This window comes from Hyla sarda, chromosome 11 (assembly GCF_029499605.1).
Source record: "Hyla sarda isolate aHylSar1 chromosome 11, aHylSar1.hap1, whole genome shotgun sequence".
Lineage (NCBI taxonomy): Eukaryota > Metazoa > Chordata > Amphibia > Anura > Hylidae > Hyla > Hyla sarda.
The window spans coordinates 24096875-24113915 of record NC_079199.1 but is presented as its reverse complement, the minus strand read 5'-3'; the positions used below and the strand labels follow the sequence as shown (position 1 = coordinate 24113915).

The following is a 17041-nucleotide window of genomic DNA, read 5'->3' as shown; positions in this document are numbered from 1 at the left end:
GGATAGGTGATTTAACCCTTACTCATAGACGTCTATGGGAAATATATGTTACCGCATAACTTCCAAACGGCTGGAGATATTTCGATAACACTTGGTCACGTTACTTATATGTCCACTTAAAATATAGGATAGTTAATTTAACCCTTAACTACCCCCATTTGTGAGGGTCAGGGTTTTTGTTTAACGTCCCATGCAAATCAATGGGAAATGTATGTTCCCACATAACTTTCGTACGGCTGGAGATATTTCATTACCTGGTCACATATATTACAGGTCGGGATATGAGGACGGGACAGGGGGTCGGGATATGACAACAATAGCTTCCTCCTTTGTTGATTTTCCTCCCCAACAAGGAAGAGGAAGGAAAAGCCGGGGAACGCCGGGTACTCAGCTAGTGTTTTAATAAATGTTAATAAATTTTATATTGTGCTATATGAAGAAAACTGTGTAACTTTGTATCACCTAATTTACAGCAAAATACATCTAAAGAGGTTCTCCAGGATTAGAAAAACAAGACTGCACTGCCCCTGTCCCCAGGTTCTATGTGGTATAACTCTAAAATACGTCATTGGACTAAGCTGCAATACCACATACAAGCTGAGAACAAGAGTGGCACTGTTTCTGAAAGACAGCAGCTATGTTTTAATAATTTTGGATAAACCCTTTTATTGTCCCCCACCCCTGGATTTATATATCTTAAAGAAAAAAATCTTTATTTTTAAAATGCCGTATTTTTTGCCATAAAAATCTTTATTATTAAAATGTCCTATTTGAAGTGTACATGTAATAAATAGATCGTTCTGAAATGCTCAATAATTTATTTAATGTTCTATAGTACAAAATATTTAAATTAATTCAAAATATTCATCACATCTAAAAGGTCAAAGACAAAGAATACAATTTCATTAATTATACACACATTTGGGGTAGAGATAAACCAATCGCAATGGCCAATAATCTGAAAAGCACATTGAGGGGGCAGGGCTATGACGTCAAAAGCTCCCGGTGCGAGTTACACTACCATTGATTTGAATGGGTCCGCGGACAGTCTGTAAATCTGACACTATTGCAAACTGTGGACCCATTTAAATCAATGGTAGCGTAACTCGCAGCGAGAAACCCGCTGCTAGTAATAGCGTGTGAACGCACCCCTTAAAGGGGTACTCCTGTGGAAAACTTTTTTTTTTTAAATTCAACTGGTGCCAGAAAGTTAAACAGATTTGTAAATTACTTCTATTAAAAAAAATCTTAATCCTTCCAGTACTTTTTAGGGGCTGTATACTAAAGAGAAATACAAAAAAGAAATGCATTTCCTGAGATGTCCTGACCACAGTGCTCTCTGCTGACCTCTGCTGTCCATTTTAGGAACTGTCCAGAGAAGAATAAGTTTGCTATGGGGATTTTCTCCTGTTCTGGACAGTTCCTAAAATGGACAGCAGAGGTCAGCAGAGAGCACTGTGGTCAGGACATCACAGGAAATGCATTTCTTTTTTGTATTTCTCTTTAGTATACAGCCCCTAAAAGGTACTGGAAGGATTAAGATTTTTTAATAGAGCGTTTGACGTCATAGCCCTGCCCCCTCAATGCAAGTCTATGGGAGGGGGGCGTGTCAGCCGTCACGCCCCCTCCCATAGACTTGCATTGAGGGGGTGGGGCATGACATCATGAGGGGGTGGGGCTATGGCATCACAAGCTCCCAGCTCCAGCGTTTGGAACAGTTTGTTCCAAATGCTGAGCAGCGGAGTACCCCTTTAATGTGGATTTCATTCAGACAGACAGCAATCGCTGTGCGCATTTCTACCCTTATATTTAACCATGTAATTGCAGAAAATAGGTGGGAGCCTGACTTTACAGGAAGCCTTAAATTTTAATAATTGCACAACATTACCTGAGTTTGCATTCATATCCTTCATTTATTTCTGATGACTTGTCGAGTGCTTTCTCACCTGCAGTTTTTATGCCTTTTTTTTAAGCCAAAACTATGAGGATTCAAAAAAGAGAAGTAGAATGTGTATCCTATAAACTTTACCTCTCTTTATAACCCATTCCTGACACTGGCTTCAAAAACTGCATCAAAACCGCACACGTGAAAGCGCCACAAGCTTTAGCCTTTTAATCATTGTTGTGTTACCAATAAAAAAAAAGCTCAGAATCTATCTTGAAGTCCTTATTCCTTCAGGTCCATCCCGCCACTAGAGGGAGAAATTCCCCGACTGTTTTGTTTTTCCCTGAGTTCTGCAGTTTTCTCAGCACCAGTACCCTGAAGAAGTGTACCCACCCCTAAGTCTCAAAAGCTGCCGTGAATGTGGGATGGGGTACGGGGCAGGGTGTAAGCCCCGATCTCATGTCTGTTGCTTCACGTTACCACAGTTTACTTTTTGAAGAACTTCTTAAAAACGTTCTTTTTGTGCTTCTCTTTAGCCTCCTCTGTCTCCACTACTTTTGGAGAGTAAAAGTCTGTCTTCTCTGACGTGATATAGACTGTTGGATAGAAAAGAGAAATCATTTTTGAGACATTATTTTATGTGGCAGGATAGAGAGCTTGGATTTTAGAGTACAGTCAGATGTACTGGATGTAGATTTGGTTAGGCTGCTTTCACACTTTAAAGTTCTTCCGTTTTAAAAAGCAGTTATAATGTTCCGTTATGAAAACCCTTAAAGGGGTACTCCGCTGCTCAGCATTTGGAACAAAATGTGAGCAGATGCCAGGAGCTTGTCGTCATAGCCCCGCCCCTAATTACATCATGCCCCCTCAATGCAAGACTATGGGAGGGGGCGTGGCGGCTGTCACGCCCCCTCCCATAGACTTGCATTGAGGGGGCGTGATGTAATGAGGGGCGGGGCTATGACGGCGCTGGCTCTAAGCATTCGGAACAATTCGTTCCAAACACTAAGCTACCCCTTTAAATACGGCCTTTACAAAATCCTATTAAACCAAAGATATATATAACCCTACATATATAGTAGGTAAGGGTATGTATTTAAACTTATAACACCAAAAAGAGAACCATACCACAAATAAAACAGAAAAGTAATAGAATGTAAAAAATTAACTTTATTAGTGCAATTTAATAATAAAAAATAGAATTAAAACAAAAAAGTAGTAGCAATAAATAGGCACTAGTAGACATACAAAGATATAGGACAATGGTAGGACCCAAATACATCAAAATATACAAGTATAAAGAGTAAATGCCGCAGTAGCTGGTAGGATACAAGAATAATACCTGCCAAAAGTATACAATAAAGGGTGCCAAACCATACCTACACCTGAACCCCAACGATCGTTTCGCTATTATGCCGCTTCTTCAGGATTCTATAGGATTTTTACATTATCCGTTTTAAACCCGTCATAGCCCGTTATTAATAATGGATGTTATTTTGTGGCGGAAGGAGAATAGTGCATGTACTGTTTTTTTCTCCCGTCACAAATAACGTCTGTTAATAACGGGCTATGACGGGTTAAAACAGATAATGTAAAAATCCCATAGACTATAATTGGCTTTTGTAACAACCGTTTTTAAGGGTTTTCATAACAGAACATAACAGCTTTTTAAAACAGAAGAATTTTACAGTGTGACAGTAGCCTTACATTAATATGCGCAGCAGATCCTGTACATGTGAATGTATCATTGCAATCGCACAGTCCAGATCTGCTGCAGATTTGAAGTTGTAAAATGTGCAATTATGTATGTGGTTGCCTTGTAAAATCTGCACCTGCGGATCTGCAACTTAACCGGTTTGGGGGTAATTTATCAAAACTTGTGCAGAGGAAAAGTTGCCCATAGCAACCAATCAGATCGCTTCTTGCCTTTTTAACAAGGCCTCTGCAAAATGAAAGAAGCGATCTGATTGGTTGCTATGGGCAACTGGGCAACTTTTCCTCTGCACAGGTTTTGATAAATCTCCCCCTTTGTGAATACACCCTAAGGGTAGGTCACAAGGAACAGATCCGCCGATGACTGTGCCTGCTCGTAGAGATAATCCGCCGCTACGAGCAGACACACAGCGATCTGCGAGTTGCCACACACATGCGCAGTGTACTCGCAGACATCATGGTTACTCCCCCTGCTCCTTGAGCTAGGCTGAGAGCAGCCATGGTGTGTGCGAGAACACTGTGTGTCTGGACGTAGCGGCGGATTGCTGCTACAAACAGGCAGAGGTGGAGGCGCACTGTAGGGTCCATAACCGGCAGATCCGCAGCGTAAAACACACTGCAGATCTGTTCCGTGTGACACTCCTCTTAGGGTCTGTTGATAAGGACAGGATCTTTTGCAAGTTTCCCACTGTGGGTTTTACCTGCAGTGGCATTTCTGCAGCACATTACGTTGACTTTAATGGGGTCTGCTGCTGAAACCTGCTGCTGAAAATCCACCACGGCTTAAACCTGCAGCGGGAGATTTACCTTCAATGGGTAGGTAAATTTGCCGCAAAAGACGTACGTGTAAATGTTCCCTAAGGGTCAGTTCACACATCCTTATTTGCTGCAGCTGTGTGAACTGAACCCTAGAGTGTATTAACACGTGCAAGGTTTCTGCAGCAGATAATCAGCAGCATCAAATCTGTAGAATAACACACAGATGAATGTACCCATATATTGTGTTCACACAAGTGTATTACCTTTTAAACTTGCAGCTTGTTTTCCAAAAGGAGGCGGGCTATCTGCACCAGATATTCAGCTGCGGATTTAAAGGGGTATTCCAGGAAAAAACTATTTTTTATATATATCAACTGGCTCCAGAAAGTTAAACAGATTTGTAAATTACTTCTATTAAAAAATCTTAATCCTTTCAGTACTTATGAGCTTCTGAAGTTAAGGTTGTTCTTTTCTGTCTAAGTGCTCTCTGATGACATGTGTCTCGGGAAACGCCCAGTTTAGAAGCAAATCCCCACAGCAAACCTCATCTAAACTGGGCGGTTCCCGAGACACGTGTCATCAGAGAGCACTTAGACAGAAAAGAACAACCTTAACTTCAGAAGCTCATAAGTACTGAAAGAATTAAGATTTTTTAATAGAAGTAATTTACAAATCTGTTTAACTTTCTGGAGCCAGTTGATATATAAAAAAAAGTTTTTGCCTGGATAACCCCTTTAAGCTGTTGAAAATCACTGCAGACCCTATTGACTTCAATAAGGTATGTGTCTGATTTTCCACAGCAGAGATTACGCTGGCAAATTTTTTTTTCGGAAAGCTGGTGGAGAGCCTGCCACCTTTCAAACACACAGTGGGAAACATGATGCGAGTTTGAAAGGAAATATGCTTGTGTGTATGAGCCCTTATGGTGTATCATGTGACCTGCTGTATATTTAAAGGGGTACTCCGCTGTTCAGCTTTTAGAATAAACTGTTCCGGACACTGGAGCCGGGAGCTTGTGATGTCATGCCTCGCCCCCTCATGACATCACGTCCCGCCCCCTCAATGCAAGTCTATGGGAGGGTACTTTCATTGAGGGGGTGGGACATGACGTCAAGAGGGGGCGGGGCTATGTCGACACGAGCTCCCAGCGCCGCCTTCAGCGTACGGAACAGTTTCTTCCAAACGCTGAGCAGCGGAGTACCCCTTTAAAGCTGTGTACGGACATTAAATTTACACTGTAATCTGCACCAGATACTGTACGTGTGAATCCACTTTTAGGGTTAGCAGGGATAAATAGGGAAGACACAATAGGGAAGATGGAAGGGAAGCATATTAAACTAGTCAGACCATGCTGTGTGACAGGTTTCCTTTAACTGAGAATTTTGTACAAAAATATTAAATAATGTTGAGGGGAACCTGTTATCAGTCTCATGCGGCCCTTATAGGCACCTTTTTAGTACAGTGATGTATATGATTCACTCATAGTGAATAGTTTAAAGGGGTATTCCAGGAAAAAACTTTTTTTTTTTTTTTTTTTTTTTTATATCAAGTGGCTCCAGAAAGTTAAACAGATGTGTAAATTACTTCTATTAAAAAATCTTAATCCTTTCAATAATTATCAGCTGCTGAAGTTGAGTTGTACTTTTCTGTCTGGCAACAGTGCTCTCTGATGACATCTCTGCTTGTCTCGGGAACTGCACAGAATAGAAGAGGTTTGCTATAGGGATTTGCTTCTAAACTGGGCGGTTCCCGAGACACGGGTCATCAGTGAGCACTTAGACAGAAAAGAGCAACTCAACTTCAGCAGCTCATAAATACTGAAAGGATGAAGATTTTTTTATAGAAGTAATTTACAAATCTGTTTAACTTTCTGGAGCCTATATATATATATATATAAAGTTTATTCCTGGATAACCCCTTTAAACACTGACCAGAAGCAGGGCTTTAAGTCACCAGGGTGGTCCCCAGCCAGTTCTGCCCCAAGCAGACTTGATTCATAGATCTCTCCCTATCTGGGTGTAGAGAGATCAATAAATCAAGGTCAGTGGGGCTGAGCGGATCCACCAGGGAACGTCTCAATGACTTGGATTCCTGTTCCCGGATTATGACGGCACAATCTTACCTCTGCTAGCAGAAAAGGTATGGCCATTGCTGTCTGGTTCCAATAATAATGTCCTGTACAGGGGATGAAAGTGACATTTAAAATGACAATGACAAGTAGAGCTGAAACTTATCTAACAGCAAAACTCTACGTGTTACCTTCTGAAAAAAATACCCTCATGGTTTATTTGTAGAGATGAGCAATCTTACAGTAAATTCGATTCGTCACAAACTTCTCGGCTCGGCAGTTGATGTCTTTTCCTGCATAAATTAGTTCAGCTTTCCGGTGCTCCCGTAGGCTGGAAAAGGTGGATACAGTCCTAGGAGAGAGTCTCCAGCCCACCGGAGCACCTGAAAGTTGAACTGATTTATGCAGGATAAGTCATCAACTGCCGAGCCAAGAAGTTCGTGACGAATCGAATTTACTGTAAGTTCGCTCATCTCTATTTATTTGGTCACCTACTCCCCCATCCCCATTGGTCGTAATGGATGACGTTGACTACAACATTAGTATGTGGACATGTGACTTTGCTCCTGGTTCAAATTATCTGCTATGTGACTTATCAGGGAATACCCAATGCTTTCCAATAGTACTGCGGCCATCCCTGTCTTGGGTGTTGCATGATACACAGACTTTGTGACATCACAAACATTTAGCTGTTTCACGTGCAAGTTCCAGCCACACCACTGGCCAGGATGCAGGGTAAAGGAACGCTGCCGCTACTTGCAGCCAACAAATACATACTGCAACTGAGACGCTGTTTAACAACACCAAGATACACTGAATTTGGACTCCAGAAAATCCGGTGTTCAGTATAAAACATCTGCCATCTGATCTCAGCACCTTGGGGTGAGGTTTATATATATTATTTACTATCTACTATTGCAGTGTTTCCCAACCAGGGTGCCTCCAGCTGTTGCAAAACTACAACTCCCAGCATGCCCGGACAGCCGAAGGCTGTCCGGGCATGCTGGGAGTTGTAGTTTTGCAACAGCTGGAGGCACCCTGGTTGGGAAACACTGTACTATTGGGGAAACACTACTATTTTTTTTTGAGAAACGAAATAGTCCAGTGCTTGAGTCGGTGAATAAACGAGGATTTATTAACAACTTACATACAGGTACAGACCAGGTGACGCGTTTCGGCTGCTGGTTCACAGCCTTAGTTATACAAACTCCAAACAGAGTCCTCATAATAAATGCCTCATAGTATTAAAAGGGTACTCTGGTGGAAAAAAAAATATTTATTTATTTTTTTAAATCAACTAGTGCCAGAAAGTTAAACAGATTTGTAAATGACTTCTATTAAAAAATCGTAATCCTTCCAGTACTTATTAGTGGCTTCATACTACAGAGGAAATTCTTTTCTTTTTGGATTTCTCTTCTGTCACGACCACAGTGCTCTCTGCTGACCTCTGCTGTCCATTTTAGGAACTGTCCAGAGCAGCATATGTTTGCTATGGGGATTTTCTCCTGCTCTGGACAGTTCCTAAAATGGACAGCAGACAGCACTGTGGTCATGACAGAAGAGAAATCCAAAAAGAAAAGCATTTCGTCTGTAGTATACAGCCGCTAATACATACTGGAAGGATTTAGATTTTTTTTTTTATAGAAGTAATTTACAAATCTGTTTAAAGGAGTAGTCCAGTGGTGATCCAGTGGTGAACAACTTATCCCCTATCCTAAGGATAGGGGATAAGTTTGAGATCGCGGGGGGTCCGACCGCTGGGGCCCCCTGCGATCTCCTGTATGGAGCCCCGACAGCCCGTGGGAAGGGGGCGTGTCGACCTCCGCACGAAGAGGCGGCCGACACGCCCCCTCAATACAACTCTATGGCAGAGCCGAAGCGCTGCCTTGGGCAATCTCCGGCTCTGCCATAGAGATGTATTGAGGGGGTGCGTCGGACGCAGCTTCGTGCGGGGGTCGACACCCGCTATCTGGCCGGAGAGCCTGGCCCCCATACAGAAAGATCGCAGGGGGCCCCAGCGGTCCGACCCCCTGCGATCTCAAACTTATCCCCTATCCTTAGGATAGGGGATAAGTTTTTCACCACTGGACTACCCCTTTAACTTTCAGGCACCAGTTGATTTAAATTAAAAAAAAAAGTTTTCCACCGGAGTACCCCTTTAATACTATGAGGCATTTATTATGAGGACTCTGTTTGGAGGTTTCTGTATACCTGTTGCAGTATATTGGCTTGAGTGGTGGGATCAAATCCACAAGGTGATGCATCAGCAAATGATTTATGAGCGAGGTGGGCAAAAATTATATGCATTTTTTTTGTTTGTTTTTTTACAAATAAATATGAGCTTATACACCATTAGCATGGATCATGGGAGGTATTTATCATAGCGATTATTATTGTTATTTTTTATTTATTTATTTGTTTTAATTTAATTTAGTTTACATTTTTTAAACTAGCGAAAAGGGCAAGAATTTGCACAGTTTTTGAGCAAATAGATGTTGTCCGAATATTTGCTGTTTTAGGGTACGTTCACACGCTCTTCATTTTTGCGGGTTTTCCACTGCGTATTTGAAAGTGGGGCGGGCTCTTCTCGGCTGTCCATAGCAGATTGTCCGCGGAGGAATTTACGCTGCAGAAAATCCGCCGCAGTCCCTACTGACTTCAATGGGGCTTGCGGCGGATTTTCCGCAGCATAAATTCCTCCGTGGAAAATCTACTGCGGACAGCCGAGTAGAGCCCGCCCCCTTTCAAATATGCAGAGGAAAACACGCAAAAACAAAGAGCGTGTGAACGTACCCTTAACTAGTGTCCGCTGAATGGTAGTGAAAGGACGAGTGGTATCTGCCAAACGTGGTGTGGCCGCCCCAGTTTATGCTGAAAACCAACTTAGCTGAGAGGTAGCGGAGATTTCAGCACTGTCTCGCTGGATTTATGTAGATTCACGCTCTTCTAAATAAATCCAGTGAGTCTGTAGGCTAGTGCCTTTTTTTTTTTTTTTTTTTTTTTTTTTTTTTTTTAAGACCAGCACAGTCTTGATGCCCCCGTTATTTTATTTTATTTAATTTTTTTATGTACTTACCGTGTAGTTTCTTTTATTGGTGAGTGAGCAGCTTCTTCCCTTTTAATGACTGGCTCATCTAGAAAAAAAAATAAGACGCATGCAGTGATCGGACTTGTGCACTGTAACTTATTATAAATAGGATATTCTAAGCAAGTTATAGGCTAATGCTCTACGCCTATGTATAACCAGTAAAAAACACACAGCAGATTTGCAGAAGTTTCTGTGACTAAAAGATCCTGTCCATACATCTAAAGGGGGTTATTCCTTCCTAATGTGTACAGATCTTTGCACGTCACATACAGGTGAATGGGGCAGTCACAGAAATGACTGAAGATCACTGTAGGACAGTGTTTCCCAACCAGAGTGCCTCCAGCTTTGGCCAAACTACAACTCCCAGTATGCCCGAACAGCCTTTGGCTGTCCGGGCATGCTGGGAGTTGTAGTTTGGCCACAGCTGGAGGCACCCTGGTTGGGAAACACTGCTGAAGGATGATGTCGTTAGTCCTCTGTATGTCTATTTAAGGTAGGTTCAAAAACAAGACCAAGTTTGCATGAATGTTGCATGCGCTTTTGTGAAATGCTTTTTTTTTTATTTATTTATTTTTTTTGGTGGGATGTTAATATGTTAAACTAATGTAAAACTAATGTAAAACTAATGTATACCACAGCATACTATTTTTTTTTATGGTAAAGTATTGCTTGTAGAACTTTTCCTCTGCCCATTGACTTTAATGTTGAATTCCTTTCCGCTTGAAGAAAGAACATGTTCATTCTTCAAGTGGAATCCGTGAGCAGAATCCAATAGAAGTCAATTGGAAAAAAAAAAGTTAATTTTCGGCTCACATAACCTGATCCTGGGGGGGGGGGGGGGGGGGGGTTAGAATTCTTTTTTTTTTAATTCTTTAAGCCAAGTTATAATCTGCTTCTATTATTTCTCTGTGTCGCTTTGTCCCTCCATGCACGGGACCCAGAAGTGCTGTAGTGCAAGTCTCTTTATTTTACTGTTGTCTCTGACCTTTCCCAGCATTCCATGTGCCCAGAGATTATGTCATAAGTCACATGGCCTCCAGGGGCGTGGCTATGCTGAAGTGGGTGGTGCATTGTCTCTAGCTGCATGGAATGCTGGGAAAGGTCAGAGACAACTTGCCCTACAGCACTTCTGTGCATGAAGATGGGACCGAGGTAATAGAAGCAAATTACACTGTATTATAACTTATCATCATGGGCTCAAAGGTTGAAAACAAATAATAATAATAAAATAATAATAATGGAACATTCCATTTAAAGGGAGTCTCTCAGGAGATTTATGTTGTCTGTGAGCAGCATGAAATTCCTTGTTACCGACAATCAAGTAGAATCATTATAGCTTTTCAGAGAACAGAGAAAACATAAGTTATGGCACCGGGTGAAATATCTTCCTATTTGTGTATTGGGAGAGGCCCACACGTATGTGTTCTCTGAAAAGCCGCAGTATTTCAGAGAACAACCTGTAAAAAAAAGCATGTCGGGATTTCATCCTATTTGGGCGACATTCATCTCCTGACAGACTCTCTGTAAATATTAGTCACAATTACAAATTCGCACCTGTTTTCCCCTCAATTGTTTGGATCCAGATTTCCATTTTTTTAACGGTGGGAGCTGAGAATATGTATTCCGATCCATCAGCGGCTCTGGACATAGAGAAGGGTAATGTCAGTACAGTGATATATTATTTTTATTAAACATAATCTACCTGTTCCCCATTGGAGGAAGGGGGTAAGAAATGTATAACACTACTTTGTACGGTCAAACTATAAGCTGCTTATTAGTATAAGTTGTTCCTTTTGAAGGGGGACCCCCACGATCTCCCTGCTGCACCTGGCGTTCGGGTGCAGTGTCGGAGGCTTGTGATGTCATGGCCGCGACCCGCTCGGGATGTCACGCCCCCTCCCATAGACTTGTATTGAGGGGGCATGGCAGTGACATCACGAGCCTCCGCCCCGCATCGCCAGTCATCCGGCACGTAGCGAAGTTCACTCCATGCACCGGATGTCTGGGGTGCCGCAACTGAGATCGTGGGGGTCCCCAGCAGCGGGACCCCCACGATCAGATATCTTATCCCCTATCCTTAGGATAGGGGATATGATGTCTAGGGGCAGAGTACCCCTTTAATAGTTCTTACAAAAGTGTAGTTTGGACAGTAAACAGGTGACAGGGTTCTTATCGAGACAGTGATATACACAGGGCTCAAGTCCTGCAAGAACACATGGGTACGGAGTTCCTGCACTTTTTCCACAGCAGGAACACCATTCCTATTTGCAGGAGTCCTGCAAGACCAGCCCTTGAGTGGAAATCTGGGTTGAGTACCCACACTTTTTTTCCCAGGACTTGACCCCTGGACAAGGCCGGACTGGGTGTGAAAACCAGCCCTGGAAAAAATTACATACCAGCCCCATAGTGTTGCGTCATTATACCAGCACGTCATCATTTTCTTGTTCATAAAAGGTAAAACCATGCATTTTAAAGCATATTAGTTTCCCCACATTAGGTGCAGTACAGTTCCCCACATTAGGTGCAGTACAGTTCCCCACATTAGGTGCAGTACAGTTTCCCCACATTAGGTGCAGTATAGCTCCCCACATTAGGTGCAGTACAGTCCCCCCACATTAGGTGCAGTCACTGAGGACAAGCAGGGCTCTGTACACTGAGGACAAGCAGGGCTCTGTTATACTGAAGACAAGCGGGGCTCTGTACACTGAGGACAAGCAGGGCTCTTTACACTGAAGACAAGTGGGGCTCTGTACACTGAGGACAAGCAGGGCTCTGTGGGAGAGAGAGAGCAGCCAGCGTGGCAGGCGCACTGATCGCTGGCACAGTGAATTCAAACGTTGCGCTTAGACGGGAGGTCACGTCACCCCCACGGTGACGTGACCTCACGTCTAAGCGCAGCAATGCGCCACGCCGGAGTTCAAAGCGCCTCTCCCAGGCAGCCGACCACCCAGGGCCGTAAGTAAGAAGCAGGGGCGGCCTGGGACACTGCAGGGCCGGCCCTCTTTTTCTGTTAAGATATTTATCTTTGGCGCCAGGCGGCCTGTGCGGGCCGCCTGTGCGGGCCGCCTGTGCAGCCCGCTGGATCTATTTTCATGTAGGGGCCTGGAGCCCCTACGTTAATCTGGCCCCAAAGCGGCCCCAGGCCCAGCGTCCCACCGGGATAATTCCCGGTATCACGGTAGGCCAGTCCGGGCCTGCCCCTGGACATACATCTATACCAGTGTTTCCCAATAAGTGTTTAATGTGTGGGGGTGGGTAGGAGGGGGTGATTAGGGATTCGCTGCCTTACTACAACCTTTATCAATGTTAATCATAAAGCCATCCGCACTCTCCTGCCCCAAATTTTTATGTTTCCTTGAATGTAGAAATGCACAGTACAGTACCTGACACTGAAGGCGTTGGCTTTATCTGAAGAACCTCCTGTTCTTTCACAGACAGCACTCACCATGCTAACTGGAGGAATCGCAGTTTCATTCTGAAAGCAAAATGACATGAACTTTAAAGACTGTCATGTTCTCTAGCATGCAAAACTAATACGCCTATCACGTTTCATTAATAGGGTCTCCACTGAACTCAGTACTAGCTCTATAAAATTCTATACAGTGGGCTTCCTTTATAGTGACGATTACAGCCAGAGAAAATGTTATCTTTTAAAGGGGTACTCCACTAGAATTTTTTTTTTAACTCAACTGGTGCCAGAAAGTTAAACAGATTTGTAAATTACTTCTAGTTCTTTTCTTTTTTAATTTCCTTTCTGTCTTACCACAGTGCTCTCTGCTGACACCTGTCAGCAGAGAGCACTGTGGTCAGGCTGAAAGGAAATTCAAAACGAAAAGAACTAGAAGTAATTTACAAATCTGTTTAACTTTCTGGCACCAGTTGATTTAAAAACAATATATATATTTTCCAGCTGAGTACACATTTAAGCCAATGCAGCTCTGTGCTATATTTCAAATGCTAAATTAAAGGACCATTTCTGACTATAGGAAGTTGGTGGTGAAATTTACAGTCATCTTTGCCTACATCTTTGTAGACATAAATATATAATTTAAAAATAAAGACTAAAAAAAATGTATGTGAATATGTCAAATATTAGAGGTGCACCGAAATGGAAATTTCAGAACCGAAACAAAACCGAAATAAAAAAAATGTCCGGCCGAAACCGATACCGAAAATGACTTCTCCCCGTCTTCTGGTAAAATGCAGCGCTCCGCTCATTAGATTAGATTCCCCCACATTAGATTGCCAGCTCCCCCACATTAGGTCAGGAGTTACCCCACATTAGTAGGCAGCTCCCCCCACATTAGGTCAGCAGTTCCCCCACAATAGTAGGCAGTTCCCCCACAATATTAGGCAGCTCCCCCCACAATATTAGGCAGCTCCCCCCAACAATATCAGGCAGCTCCACCCCAACAATATCAGGCAGCTCCCCCCACATTTGTAGGCAGCTCCCCTCCACATTAGGTCAGCAGTTCCCCCACAATAGTAGGCAGCTTCCCCCCCACAATAGTAGGCAGCTTCCCTCCACCCCACAGACATACAGCTTCCAGCCATATACAGTGTACGGCTGGAGGCTGTATGTCTGTACTGCTGCCCCCACAGTGTTCCGGTCACCGCTCCTCCGGCCCGGGGTCACATCTTTTGCTATGGCCTATGGACCATATCAGTAGGTGCCGGGACCAGAGGAGCGGTGACCGGAACACTCAAGAAGATGACGCGGTCACTTACCAGGCCCCCGCCAGCGCGCATTCTCCTGCGACGATCCTGCGGTCCTCCTGCGTCTCTATGGTTGTACGCACGGGACGTCAGTGACGTCCCGTGCGTACAACCATAGAGGCGGAGAAGCGAGGGACCGAAGGAGGATCGCAGGAGGACGCCGGGGAATGGTGAGTGACCGCCGGACATCCTTATGTCCCGAAAAGATTTTTCGGGACACAGGGATGTCCGGGATAGGATTAGGAATACTTCTTTTTATGTGCCCGGGCCGGCTCCCGTGTGTGGCTGCAGGCGGGGGCCGACCAGAGCATATAAAACCTAATACTGTATACTAAAAACCAGGGGGCCTCCAGCTGTTGTGAAACTACAACTCCCAGCATGCCCGGCCCCCGCCTGCAGCCACACACGGGAGCCGGCCCGGGCACATAAAAAGAAGTATTCCTATCCCGGAGAGCGCGCCCCCCCCCCCCAGATGTTGCGCCTGGTGCGGCCGGCCCCCCCTGCACCCCCACGAGTGCCTCTGCCACTGGCAGTGTTTGTAACTTGTGCTGTGGGCAGGCAGGGGAGGTGGGTCATTATCGGCACATTTTTTGTTGTTTCGGCATTTTGCCGAAATAGCTATTTTCGGCTGATATGTATCGGCCGCCGATATATCGGTGCATCCCTATCAAATATGCATGGTGGCAAAAGGCGTTTCTTGCGTCAATACGCAAATACGCACTTCTGGCTGATGGCCCAAAGAAGTGCATGTTGATGCGAGAAACCGCTGTTGCCACTAGGTGGCGCTTCTGTTTGTTTTATCCCCTTGCTGCACGGTTTGTATCCGCACCTTTTTTCGTAATAAAGACAAGAAGATTGCTACATTTTTTTTTTAGTTCTTATTTTTTAATTATATATTTATGTCTACATATATGTATAGGTAAAGATGACTGTGTGCCACTTTCATTTTTACTACTCCTTATCTTCAGACTATGTACCTTTGATGCAGTGAACACCCCCTATAATAGTGGCAGTATCGCTGCTTAGGCTGTTGGACGCCTCCATGATATTTGGCAGTGCCAGAACTGAACTATTGGGAATTGGATAAATATAGAATTGTACATATTTTGTAATGTTCTTACTGCCAAGTACAACAACACATTGGTATGTAATGTATGTTTAGTGTCCCCATTAATAGCCAAAAGTGTGCCTTTCGGGATACTTCTGGCCAGAACAGGTGGTTATGCATTTTTTTCAAACTAATATATAATGTAGTAACTTATGGGGATCATTTAATATGGGGAGAATTCTGCTACTAGGAAGACATACAGTGGCATACAATATGTGTGTGTGTATATATATATATATATATATATATATATATATATATATATATTATACTCCACACATACACATATACCCACAGCATAGTGTGGACAAAACTAAGGGTTAGGGTACAATACCTTGGCTTCATCCTTCTTTGCATTATAGAAGTTCATGATCTGTCCACGCAATGTGATGTAGTAAGAATTCCAGAAGCCAGCTGGATTTTCCTACAGTAATACATAGAACAAATACTTTTTATACATAATTTAGAAGGCGAGGAGCTGATTTGTAGCAATTTATATCTTTTTACCTGCTAAGTTGCAATATTTATCTCCCATAGAGATACATGGAGGGGGCGTGTCTGCCGCAGCTTCCTGCAGACTGCTGCGGCCCTCATGCAGGAGATCGCGGGGGGCCCTAGCGGTCGGACCCCCCGCGATCTATAACTTATCCCCTATTCTTTGGATAGGGGATATGTTTTATTGCACTACAGTTTTCCTTTAAACTTTGTGATTTTATTTTTCCCGAGTTTTAGGATCTCATCTTGCTGTTGGTGAATGGATAGGTTCATGTCTGTTGACTAAAAGCCTGTGCACTGATGTGAAGAAGAATGTTCCCATTCATGAACAGCAACCGGAGATCATGCCGGGAGTTGTAGTTTTGCAACAGCTGGAGGCACGCTGGTAAACACTGAGTTACAGTGAGTAGTCCCTGTACCCAGGCATGCATTTATCTGATGCATATAGTGTGCATGTTGACAAGAGGCGAGCACCAAGCAGTGATCGGTCTCGTACCTTTCCTCCTGGCAGAAGCTTCTGTTTTGTCTCCATAAATCCATTTACTATTCTATCAAATGAAGGACTCTGGGGAGAAAGCATAAGTGTAAAATTATACAAACCAAAGTGCAGATGGTGCTGCATATAATGAATGTACTTTTCAGCATAAAGACTTTATAGAATTTTTGCACTTACTGGCGACGGTGGTGTAGGTAGATCTGGTATTTTGGATGGTCCACTTAAGGAGCCCACATTAAGTTCTAGCAGATCTTTAGGCTTTGCTTCCTGCATGGTAAGGACATAACCCATCATGAGCATTTATATGCATGATACTGTAATGCAAGATGGTTAAAAGGGGTATTCCGGGAAAAAAAAATTAAAACATTTATATCAACTGGCTCCAGAAAGTTAAACAGATTTGTAAATGGCTTCCATTAAAAATCTTAATCCTTCCAATAATTATCAGCTGCTGAAGTTGAGTTGTTCTTTTCTGTCTGGCAACAGCGCTCTCTGCTGACATCTCTGCTTGTCTCGGGAACTGCACAGAGTAGAAGAGGTTTGCTATGGGGATTTGTTTCTACTCTGGACAGTTCCCGAGACAGGTGTCATCAGAGAGCACTTAGACAGAAAAGAACAACTCAACTTCAGCAGCTCATAAATACTGAAAGGATTAAGATTTTTTTTAAATAGAAGTAATTTACAAATCTGTTTAACTTTCTGGAGCCAGTTGA

The 17041-nt window shown here is 43.4% G+C and overlaps 1 protein-coding gene and 1 long non-coding RNA gene across 9 annotated transcripts in view; one reads left to right on the top strand and one right to left on the bottom strand.

Annotated features, from left to right (window-relative positions):
* Positions 1 to 17041, bottom strand: part of SPTBN5 (spectrin beta, non-erythrocytic 5) — a 278824-nt gene that overhangs the window by 36294 nt on the left and 225489 nt on the right. For 7 of the 8 annotated variants that reach the window (XM_056545854.1, XM_056545855.1, XM_056545851.1 and 4 more), the window contains 8 exons: positions 16506 to 16595; positions 16329 to 16397; positions 15672 to 15761; positions 12897 to 12988; positions 11068 to 11153; positions 9502 to 9559; positions 6480 to 6532; positions 1649 to 2481 (listed from right to left, as the gene is read on the bottom strand). In XM_056545854.1, coding sequence (XP_056401829.1) covers positions 2372 to 2481; positions 6480 to 6532; positions 9502 to 9559; positions 11068 to 11153; positions 12897 to 12988; positions 15672 to 15761; positions 16329 to 16397; positions 16506 to 16595 — 648 coding nt within the window. In that variant the 3' untranslated portion in view covers positions 1649 to 2371. Of the gene's footprint in view, positions 1 to 1648; positions 2482 to 6479; positions 6533 to 9501; positions 9560 to 11067; positions 11154 to 12896; positions 12989 to 15671; positions 15762 to 16328; positions 16398 to 16505; positions 16596 to 17041 lie in introns of those variants that run through there. The other variant, XR_008848753.1, reaches the window with a different exon arrangement.
* The window catches only part of LOC130295269 (uncharacterized), a 39029-nt gene continuing 32549 nt past the window's right edge, over positions 10562 to 17041 (top strand). The window contains exon 1 of the long non-coding RNA XR_008848755.1: positions 10562 to 10665. This is a non-coding gene — a long non-coding RNA (uncharacterized LOC130295269). The remainder of the gene's footprint in view (positions 10666 to 17041) is intronic.